Here is a 12,092-nt window from a genome sequence, read left to right as displayed (position 1 = left end):
CAGGTTCCATAGCAACATTTAAAACCATTGGATAAGTAGATGGATGTTAAAGGATTAGAGGGATATGGGCCAAGCATGGGAGGGCACCATGGTTGGCATGGACTAGTCAAGCCAAAGGGCCTGTTTCAGGGCTGTACTGTTCTATAAGTCTATTGTAAGCCATGCCATTTAGCTGTGGTTTCAGAAGTTTGAGGGGGTGGATTGCAAATCAGGGGCACCAGGTCAGGAGGGAGGATATGTTGAATTAGGTAGAAAGTCACCGATCAAAAAAGTGTGCGTGGGGTGACAGGAGACAACATGGAGAAGTGAAGGACCCATTACAGAGAGTACATCAGCTGAAACTCTAGCTGTGTACTAAGGAAATGTTGTGTAACTCGATGAGTTTTTCTTTGGGTGAGGAACTAAACCAAGTTCTTGTTTGATATTGAGAATCTCTACAGTGCACACGGTAGCCATTTGGCCTATCAAGTCCATACCAACTCTCTGACAGAGTACCTTTCCCAGGCCCACCTCCCCATCCTATCTCACAGCTAATCCATCTAGCCTACACTCTTTGTACATTAAGGTGCAACTGAGCATGCCAATCCACCTAACCTGCACATTTTTGGAGTGTGGGAGGAAACCAAAGCACCCAAAGGAAACCCACGCAGGCACTGGGAGAACGTGCAAACTCCACACAGACAGCCACCCAAAGTCGAAATCAAACTGCGTCCTTGGCACCGTGAGGCAACAGTGCTAACCATTGTGCCACCATGCCACCCAATGAAACATTCAAAGTAGAGTTAAGAGTTCTCTTGGTGTCTGAGCCAACATTTGTCCCTCAGTCAATGGAGCCAAAAAGCAAACTATTTGGTCACTCCCTCTCGTGCTAGCTGTGGGATCCTGCTTTTTGAAAAAAAATTGTTGCCATATGAACTAATATAGGAATTTCATTTCAAAACAATTTATTACATGTGTAATGTTTCTGAGATTTTGAAGAGGTGTATTAAAGTGCTAAACAAGAGAGTTCTTTCCTTTCACCGATTCACTCAATAATCCTGGCTGCAGTTTCAGACTTCTGCCATTAGAGGCCACAAGTCAGTTAAGTAAATTATACCATGTCTTTGTAGAAAGATTGTGGAGATGCCGGCGTTGGACTGGGGTAAGCACAGTAAGAGGTCTCACAACATCTCACTAACTGTCCTGGCTGGAGACAATACACACCTCTTTAACCTTTGCTTGGCTCTCTCCCCATTCACATTGCCTGTACTTTTAAGACTTGATTACCTGTAAAAACGTGCATTCTAACCATTATCTTGTACATTGAGTTTGTATATGCCCGGTTTGTGAAGACAACTCCTCACTCACCTGAAGGAGGAGATAGAGACTCCGAAAGCTGTGCTGCCAAATAAACCCGTTGGACTTTAACCTGGTGTTGTGAGACTTCTTACTTGTAGAATCAGCCAGGTTCTTCAGTTATGGAGAGACAGTGTGGCCGTGCTGTTTCAGAGGGCACACCACATCCCTGCCATTAACCATCTTGCACTTGGCATCTCAGTGTGGGTAACCACATCCCCGATCACACTTACTGGGGAAAGTTTCAGCAGGTTTTGCTGCTAAGTTAAATGTAAGGTCCACTTTGCAATGTCATCAAGAGAGGCAGCTACCTTGGTGTTGCCTTGGGCTTGATCAGAACACTGAACAGTGGCACTTTTCCCAAGCCTGCTGCTCTGCTTTTCCCAAGTCTGTTGCCTCCATTACTTCTACCAGTCTATGGTTTCTACTCCATCATGCAAAACCACACAGAACGTGCAGGCCATTTGGCCAAACCTGTTCATAGTGTGTACAATCCAAGTGAACTTCCACCCACCATATTTCCTCTCACCCTTTCTCCCTCACGTACTTATCCAGTTTCCTCCTCAATGCATAGAACTACTTCCAATGTTAAAAAATTGGTTCCTTCGTGCTTGGGCGTGCCAAGGGTGGTGGGGTGTTCTAAGATGGCACTAAAACCATGGCTAGCACTGATGCCACCACCTCCCCCAATCCTCCTCCTCGTCTCATGCCCATCCAAGATGCATAGACAGGAAAAACCATCAATGTTGGCAGCAAGAAAATATACCTCCCTACAAAAAGCTCCTTGTACTTCAAAAAGTGAATTCCAGGCTTGTTGGGCACTTCAGAGCAAATAATGTATCACAACCACGAAAATGCTAGAGAGTCAGAGTGATTTCTTGGGATCAGGAGAATGAGGTTCAGTTTAGAGATTGGGATGGCATGGTGGTTAGCACTGTTGCCTCAGCACCAGGGACCCAGGTCACTGTCTGTGCGCGCGGAGTTTGCATGTTCTTCCTGTGCTTGCGTGGGTTTCTTCCAGGTGTTCCGGTTTCCTCCCACGGTCCAAAGATGTGTGGGTTAAGTTGAATGTCCATGCTAAATTGCCCCTTAGTATCTGGGGTACTAGCATGGTAAATATGTCGGGCTATGGGAATAGGAGCTGGGTGGGATTGTGGTCAGTGCAGATTCAATGGACCAAATGCCTCCCCCTGCACTGTAGGATTCTATGACCAGCAGTGCGACAGATTCTGTTCTTTTGGATGTAGCCTGAAGTGGCAGACAAGAGATGGAGTAAGGGTGAATGGAATCCAAGTCAGATTTATCTGTTAATTCATTCATGGGAAGTGGGCGTCACTAGCTGGGCCAGCATTTATTGCCTACCCTTGCCTACTGAGGTACTTGCTAAGTCATTTCAGTGGGCATTTAAAAATCAACCACATTGCTGGGGATCTGGAGTCACATGTAGGCCAGACCAGGTAAGGATTCCCTAAAGGTCATTAACAAACCAGATGGGTTTTTGAGACAATCAACAATGGTTTCATGGTCATCATTAAGCTTTTAATTCAAGAATTTCTATTCAATTCAATTTCACGATCTGCCATGGTGGGATTTGAACCCAAAAACTTGGGAGCTCAAGACCTATTGCTTCAGGTTTTTTTTTTATTCATTCATTGGTCATGGGCATCACTAGCTGGCCAGCATTTATTGCTCATCCCTACTTGCCTAAGGACAGCTGAGAATGAACCACATTGCTGTGGATCTGGAGTCACATGTAGGCCGAACCAGGTAAGGACAGCAGATTTCCTTCCCCAAAGAACATTAGTGCAAACTCCACACAGACAGTGACCTGAGGCTAGAATTGAACCCAGTTCCCTGAGGCTTTGAGGCAGCAGTGCTAACCTCTGTGTCACCGTGCTGCCCATAATTTTGAAGTGGAATATATATATATGTCTGTCCAGTTTTGTTTGTGAATCTTAGTGCCAGGAAGTGTGGATGGACTCATGACTGAAAGATCAAGTCTTCTGGATTTGTTTGTACATTTACATTTTATAAACCATGAGGTTAAAGAGATGGATTAAAAGCAATTGAGAGTTTAGTGGCTGCAGAGGAAAATCGAGAGTAGAAAAAACTTCAGTCACCTAGTAACATTAGTCCAGGGATTTAGAGAAAAGACAGAAGAATTCAGTGTGTGTCAGAGAGAGGTGACAGGAATTCTAAACTCTCTAATAAGAAAGGCTTCAAAGCTATTGGGGATAATAGTTGACCGAATAACCAGTTGCAAAACTCAATATAGTGATAAGTTTAACAGAGATTCTGCTGGAAGATTGAGTTTAGGAAACTCACCTGTTTGCTCTGCAGTTGTAGAAACTGAGAGTTTAGGGTGCAGTTTTTGGATGTCCCAGGGAGATGAAGGAATTGGGTGAAAAGCATCGAGTGAATTCTCAGGAATTCACCAGAGGAAAACCATTTGCAACTGTGCCAGTAACAAGCTTGACGCCTTTGTGTCAAACTAGAGGTAATTCTTTATTGGTTTGCCTGTGTGTAAAGACGTAGCTGGTGTAAAGGAATAGCATGAATTTGAATTGTCTTCTCATATTTGTATCTTTCCAACCTTTTTGTCTGGTGTAAGGTGGTTCACTTTTCTTGTTGAATAAATATTTTATTCCATGTGCTAAAAGTTTATCAGCTGATTCCTGTGAATTTGCTCAGTAGCTCTCCTCCGCGGTTTCAAAAAAAGTTAGGAACCATAAAGCTAAGTTTCACCCTTGCCTCGTATTAACATCAACTGGGGATCGTAACACCAGCTGTGACAATGATCTGAAACTTGCTGCCCCATGAGGGTGGTGGAAGTGTAGATAATGAACAATTTCATAAAGAAATTGGATGGACACTTGAGGGAAATAAACTTGCAGGCCTCTGGAGGAACAGAGTGGGGAAATGGGACTGGCTCGATTCCTCTAGAGAGCGCTGGAATGGAGTCGATTGGCTGAATGCTTTCTTCTGCGCCATTATAACTCTACATAATATAAAGAATTATTTCAACTGCATCCAAAGAATTTTTTTAAAAATTCTGCATTGGGCGACACGGTGGCACTGCTGCCTCACAGCGCCAGAGACCCGAGTTCAATGCTGACCTCGGGTAACTGTCTGCATGGAGTTTGCACATTCTCCCCGTGTCTGCATGGGTTTCCTCCAGTTTCCTCCCACACTCCAAACATGTATGGGTTAGGTGGATTGGCCACGCTAAATACAGTCTTAGTGTCAGGGGGATTAGCAGGGTAAATATGTGGGGATATGGGGATAGGGCCTAGGTGGGATTATTGTCGGTGCAGACTCGATGGGCCAAATGGCCTCTTTCTGCACTGTAGGGATTCTTTGATTCCATGATCCATTGCCACCATTATTACTGATCAGGATTTCCAATAAGGAGCTGTTCTAACAAGTAAGCAAAGTCGAACAGTACTTTATTAATCAAGACATTCTCTTACAGACTTGAATTAAAGTATCATGGGAGAAGGGTTAATTGTTCCTTATGCTCTATAGACACTAAGCTTGTGCAATTCGCTAAGTTACCAACCTGAATGGCTGACAGAGGAATTTAAAGCATAGAACTAAACCAGATGCTGTAATTTCATCTCATGATTTCAGTAACCAGACACTGTAATTACAGTTAACCTTCTCACTTCATAGTTTAAAAATTTTTGAAGATTATTTATTAGTGTCACAAGTAGACTTACATAAACACCGCAATGAAACTACTGCAAAAAGTCCCCTAGTCACCACACTCCAGCGCCTGTTTGGGTACATGGAGGTAGAATTTTAGAATGGCTGATGCACTTAACCAGCACGTCCTTTGGACTGTGGGAGAAAACCAAAGCACCCGGAGGAAACCTATGCAGACACGGAGAAAACATGGAGAGTTCACACAGACAGTGACCCAAGCTGGGAATCGAACCCGGATCCCTGGCACTGCTACCCACGGCACCATCCAGATTATTTCATCACAATGACTGACACACTGGATAGCAGAAGCATAACCCAGGCATCCAATCGGAAGCGGTTAGATGGTGGGCTTGTTGAGGACAAGGTGTCTTTCAGGCTGGATGGGCTAAGATCGGTCAAATGGTTTTGCTCATCCTGACCTGCCATACAGTGCAGCTTGCATTTAGATACACTAATCAGCGGTAACTGACCTGGAGTGCTTTGTGCAGCAGTTGATTGTCGTGAATCCCCGTGATTTCACGCAGCTGGCTGATGATGAAGCAAATGTTCTGCAAACAAAATGGAGAAAAGTGAGTAAAGGAATAGCAATCAGCACGTTGCTCGTGTTGTACAGATACTGAGACCATGAAGTTTGTCAGGTTACCCACCTGAACCCACTGGTTGAGAATCAGAATACACAGAACTCAGCCCAATCAAGATTTCTGCACCCAAATACTACCACTTCGGTCCAACTTCTCTTTTTAAAGTTTATTTATTAGTATCACAAATTGGCTTTACATTATCACTGCAATGAAATTACTGTGAAAATTCCCTAGTCACCACAGTATGCCGACACTATAGTTAAGAAAGCCCACCAACACCTCTATTTTCTCAGAAGACTAAGGAAGTTTGGCATGTCAATTATGACTCTCAACAATTATTACAAATGCACCGTAGAAAGCATTCTTTCTAGTTGTATCACAGCTTGGTTTGGCTCCAACTCTGCCCAAGACTGCAAAGAACTATAAAAGGTCATGAATGTAGCCCAAACCATCAGGCAAACCAGCCTCTCAACCACTGACTGCCTACACTGCCCTCTGTCTCAGCAAAGCAGCCAGCATAATTAAGGACCCCACACCTCCTGGACATTCTCTCTTCCAGCTTCTTCCTTTGGGAAAAGATACAAAAGTCTGAGGTCACATACCCATCAACTCAAGAACAGCTTCTTCCCTGCTGCTGTCAGACTTTTGAACGGATTTACCTTGCATTAAGTTGATCTTTCTCTGCACCCTAGCTATGACTGTATCACTACACTCTGCATTCTTTCGTTTCCTTCTCTATGAACGGTATGTTTTGTCTGTATACGCACAAGAAACAATACTTTTCACTGTATGTTAATACACGTAACAATAATAAATCAAGTCAAAACAAACTCCAGCACCTGTTTGGGTACATTTGAGGGAGAATTTAGCACGATCAACACACCTAACCAGCATGTCTTTCAAACTGTGGGAGGAAACCCATGCAGACACAAGAAGAACATGCTGACCCCTCAAAGTGACCCCAGGCCAGAATTGAACCCGGGTTCCTGGTGCTGAGAGACTGCTGTGCTCACCACTTTGTCACCCTAATAATAAAGATTAAAATTGTGTAATTTGCCTGAACACATTTACTTTAAAGAGAATTTCAATTTCTATGGCACTTTTCAAGACTGTCGCAAAGCGCTTTACAACCAATGAATTACTTTTGAAGCATGATCATAAGTTGTACATTGGGAAACAGAGGAGCTAATTTGTACTCAGCAAGATCCCACAAAAAGCAAAGTGGTTACAATCAGATAATGTTTTTGGATATTGGTTGAAGAATGAATATTAACAAGAAATGCTGCAAAAAAACTCGGAAGATTGCCATGGAATCTGTTATGCCTATCAAAGTGGGCAGATGGACTGTCAGTTTAATATGTCATGTGAAAGACAGCACTTTGAACAGAGGAGCAACTTGGAGTGGGACTCTTTTTTTGCAGTTGAGTATCCTGCCTTTGGGGACATCGCAGGGATCAACACACCCAAAGTGCAATGGGGCTAATCTCATCCTGGGTGAATCACTTCTCTTCATTCCATCCAAAACAAAAGATTCAAATTGAATCCAATTCACGGACCCCACAAGAGGGATAAACAAGATCCAGGCTGACAAGATGAGGCATTGCACCCCATCCTTCACTTCAGCCAAAAGGTCATGATGGCTTTGAAAAATTGCATGAAGTGATGTCTCAGTTTGATGTCATTGGTTTACTTACTGATCCCTTACTACACCCTAACCTGGGCAAAACCCACAAGGCAGGCGTCAGCACACAGCAAGTGCAATGGGGTAGCCTCGTCACCTGCACGATCATAGTTTCACCCCCTGCCAGGTAATATTTTGACTCGGTGCTGACCCAAATGAGCCACAGCTGACACTTTAAGAGTCACTTGATCAAAGCTCAAATGTACAATATTTACTGCAATCCCATCATCAAATAAGGCTGAAACTTCCTCAAAAAATGTAATTCATTAGCTGAGCACCAGTTTCCCTTGACAAATCCAGGCTGGCTGTTCCAATTAGCCCTAAGTGCTCAATTTCCTTGCGGTTGTCTTGAGTTAAAGATCAGAAACGTCTTTCATTGAATCGAGTTTTCCCAGCCCCTGAGGCACAATGATAGTGTTGCAACTCTTGGTGTTATTAAAAATCAATCTTCTTTTACAGCCGCTATATTGTCTTTCCAATGAGGACAAAAATCTACTCCCTAAACTTTCCTTCACTTCGAATTAAGCTTCTTGCATTTTACGTCTTTCCACATATCGACTTGTTAATTGGATAAAGGGACTGAGAACATTGTTTTCTGCCCCCACATTGAAGAAGAGGGTATTGTCAAACCATTAGAGAGTGTTTTCCAATGGCTCTGGTAGAACAGAAAGTGGAGCTTTTGATCTGTAACAAATGGTCACCACATACAAAAGTTAAATGCTCCTGTGAAGGGTTTGAGCTATTTCAACAATGTGATATTCAGAAGAAACTTAACCCAGAAAATGGTAATAATGTGGAAATTCACAGAATCGTTACAATGCAGAAGGAGACCATTTGGTTCATTATATCTACACCAGTTCTCCGAATAAGCATCATGAATTAGTGCCATTCTCCTGCCTTTTCCCCATACCCCTGCACACTGTTTCTATTCAAGTAATCATCTGATGCCTCCACCACACTTCCAGGTAGTGCATTCCAGGCCCAAACTACTCGCTGTGTGGAAAAAAATTTTCTCACATCACATTTGCTGGTTTTGAAAATCACTTGAAAACTGTGCCCTCTCGTTCTCGATCCTTTTAAGACAGGGGACAGTTTCTCCTTGTCTACTCTGTCCAGCTCCCTCATTATTTTGAGCATTTCGATCAAACTGTTCTCGACCTTCTCCTCTCCAACCTATCCTCATAACTGAAGTTTCTCACCTCTGGAACCATTTTTGCCACCACAGGGTTTAGTTGAGGCAAATAGCATAGATGCACGTAGGGGAAACTGGATAAGAAGCTGAAGGAGAAAGGAACAGAAGGATAAGTTGATGAGGTGGGATGATGTGAACAAACACTGGCACAGAACTGTGGGCTGAATGGCCTGCTTCTGTGCTGAATATTATTCTGTGATATGACACTATACAAATGTAAGGTCATTCTTATTTCTTCGGCACGTTATCACATGGTATGATTCTCCTGCCAATAGTGCAGCCTCCCACACAGGTAAAACAACAATGCGGGTGATTCAACATTTAGAAGGTATTTCTGGGAAGGTGCCACTGTTTGAATGGGGCCCTCAGAAGTGTGCCAATATTTACAGAAATCCCTCCTATTTTGCCGGTATTTGTAGGGCGTCCTCTCCGCAAAAGAATGATTTGTTGTGTGGAGCAGCGGGCTATGTTATTTATTTAACTTGCCAAGTATTTAAATACAGTAGGGTTCAAGAGGACAACGGTCATCAAACTCCATGTATGTGCACTCAGGAGTGGGGACGGGGGGGGGGGGGGGCGGGTGGTGGTGGTGGAGGATAGAATTAGGTGGTAATACTAGACAACTCTGAGGCTCTGCCTCCCAATGAATGATGAAACAGTAACCAGATTTGTTTGCAGGAAGAAACTTTGCTTGGTGTGACCAGGTGAAGCCAGATGCTGACTTTTGGAGTTGGGGATTGTTCATAAAATCCCTAAAGTGCAGAAGGAGGCCACTCAGCCTATCGAGTCTTTACCGACTCTCTGACAGAGCATCTTACTCAAGCCCATCCCTGTAACCCCACAAATTTACCCCACTAATCCCCCTAACCTATATATCTTTAGGCAATTCAGCATGGCCAATGCATCTAACCAGCATGTCTTTCGGACAGTGGGAGGAAACCGGAGCACCTGCAGAAAACCCATGCAGACATGAGGAGAACTTGCAGACTCCACACAGTCAGTGACCCAAGGCTGGAATTGTACCTGGGTTCCTGGCACTGAGAGGCAGCGGTGCCACAGTGCCACCCTAAATTAGAGATGGCACTTCCTTCGAATGGAATTTCACCAGCGACCGAACGATGTCAATTTTACTCTACCAGCTGAGCTATCGAAGGAGCACAGACACTTCAGTTTCAGCTGCACAAAAAGTTAAATGCACAGGGATTATTTCTACCTTATCCTGACAATCATCAGATAGTTGTCAAGACTGGGCAATAGTCAGAGACGTAAACCATACGGGGGAAGAGACCCAAGTTTTCCACAGGCGACAACCCATTTGAGGTTCAGTTGGGTAAGGTTTTCTGTGAAGGTAATCCCCATCATAAACAAGACACTTTAAGTTCCTAATACACAGCAAAACAGCAGTCATTGGCCGAGTACTACATGTCCTTTGCAGCAGACGTGGTGCTAGATCCTTCCATGAAAAATTGCAATGTCAGTGCATGAGAGGCTAAGAAAAGAACAGAGGCCAGCATATATGCAGAACCTGTTTACTTCTTTTCAGGAGCCAAGGCATGTGCTATCAGACGTATATGGAGGTAAGTCCGGCACTGTCCCAGCAACAGAGCTATTTTCGGCAGGGCCTCGAATACCACTCCACTTTTCACATGACACATTGCCAAGGAACTGTTCATTTTCTTATTCATGGGAAGAACCAAACACAGGCCTAAAACTTTACTGATTTGTCATTCTTCTACTCTTCGAAAGGGCCTATTCTTGTTAGAGTATAAGTGTAATTAATGGTAGGCACCTTGTTGTTCCAGCATGTCCAAGCTGTAAGTAACAACTTCATCTTCTGTGGGTCCTCCCATGACACAGACATCCACAGAACTTGAAGTTCATGTCATCATTGTTGGTGCGTGGGGGAGCTTCTGCAGCGGTGTCAACCCCGGTCCTAGGGGCAAGCCAATGTTAAGAGTCTGGCATACCCGGTCAGAACCAGGCCATTCATTCCAACCTGTCCATTCTGGACTTCATGCTTCCCTACAGCCTCCGCCCATCTTTCCGCATCCATTCTCTTCTCCCTCATCTGACTGTCTAGTTTCCCCTTGCATCAATAATACTTGCCTCAACCACCCCCTGTGGTAGCAAGTTCCACATTCTCACCACACTTTGGGCAATGAAATTGCTTCTGAATTCCCCACTGAACTGATTAGTGACTGTCTTATATTCAGGATCTCCAGTTATGCTCATCCCCATAAGGAAACATTCTCTCCATACCCACTATACCAAGCGTTTCATAATTACAAAAGCTCCCTAAGGTCATCCCTCAGCCTTCTGTATTCAAGAGAAAAATAAATTAAGTTAATTCTCAAAACTTAACAGCATAAAACAAACTGGTCTATGAGGTGTTAATATTCCAAACCAGTAAACTCCCATTCCACTTCACCGAACTGCATCACCATTGCCTTCCCCTGCTTCCTGTGCTCATCCAGCTTTCCATGAAATACATTCACGCTATTCACCAAATGAGTAACTCAGTTGTTGGCACAGCGCCAGAGTCCCTGGTTCAATTCTGGCCTTGGGTGACTGTGTGGAGTTTGCACATTCTCCGGTTTCTTCCCACAGACCAAAGATGTTCAGGTTAGGTGGACTAACCATGGTAAATGCGCAGGGTTACGGTGGAGATTCGGTCTTAGATAGAGTGTCATTTGGAGAGTCGACACAGACTTGATGGGCCAAATGTCCTCTTTCTGCACCATAACGATTTTATAGATTTTATGGAAAACTACTCCATCTGGTTGCAAGTTCCACATTGTCACGTCTCTCTGGGTAGAGGTTTCTCCTGAATTCCCTACTGAGTTTATTAGTGACCATCTTATATTTATGACCCCTAGTTATGGGCTTCCAGAAAGTGGAAACATTTCTCTCTGTCTACCCTATCAAACCTTTTATAATTTTAAAGATCTTCATTAGATCACATCCGCTGGACTACTAGCTTAGTAAGATAAACACTACACTATTATATCCACTGAAAACATTTTTTACTATAGAGAGGGCTGCATTGATAAGAGAAGTGCTTTCAGAAGAAGAATTACAAGGGCAACAGAGTGCAAAGAGACTGTGAATTCTAATCTTAATCTGTAATGTTGACATGTTCAGTATTTTCCATTGCACCACAACAACAGATAACGTGAATGAGGGAGGACATTGCTAACCCACTATAAATAACTTCAGCAATAAGGGCATTAGACCATTCTCTGGTGGGGTCACCCAATTTGGAAAGGACTGCATATCTCTCTGAATGGATGCATTGAGTGTACTCACAGCTGTGACATACATCTGCGTGAATGGCATAACAATTCTGGGACTATTAAAGAGAAACTCTTAACTTCTTCAGTTGCCAGAAGGATTTTTATAATTAACAGTGATCACGTATCAGAGGTGCACTCCGTCAGCACAAAAATGTTAAGTCCTGTCTGCCTGTTCAACAGGATGTTAGTGATCACATTGCACAACTCTGTGTGGAGTTTGCACATTCTCCCCATGTCTGAGTGGGTTTCCTTCAGGTGCTCTGGCTTCCTCCCACAATCCAAAGATCAGAGAACAGGAACAGGCC

At 43.7% G+C, this 12,092-nt stretch overlaps 1 protein-coding gene across 1 annotated transcript in view; it reads right to left on the bottom strand.

Moving 5' to 3' along the window:
- Nucleotides 1-12,092, bottom strand: part of usp28 (ubiquitin specific peptidase 28) — an 89,295-nt gene that overhangs the window by 54,335 nt on the left and 22,868 nt on the right. The window contains exon 2 of the mRNA XM_080214688.1: nt 5,511-5,588. Coding sequence (XP_080070814.1) covers nt 5,511-5,588 — 78 coding nt within the window. The remainder of the gene's footprint in view (nt 1-5,510; nt 5,589-12,092) is intronic.

This window comes from Carcharhinus amblyrhynchos, chromosome 29 (assembly GCF_965287045.1).
Source record: "Carcharhinus amblyrhynchos chromosome 29, sCarAmb.v2.hapA, whole genome shotgun sequence".
Classification (NCBI taxonomy): Eukaryota; Metazoa; Chordata; class Chondrichthyes; order Carcharhiniformes; family Carcharhinidae; genus Carcharhinus; species Carcharhinus amblyrhynchos.
This window is presented reverse-complemented; position numbering and strand designations above follow the sequence as displayed.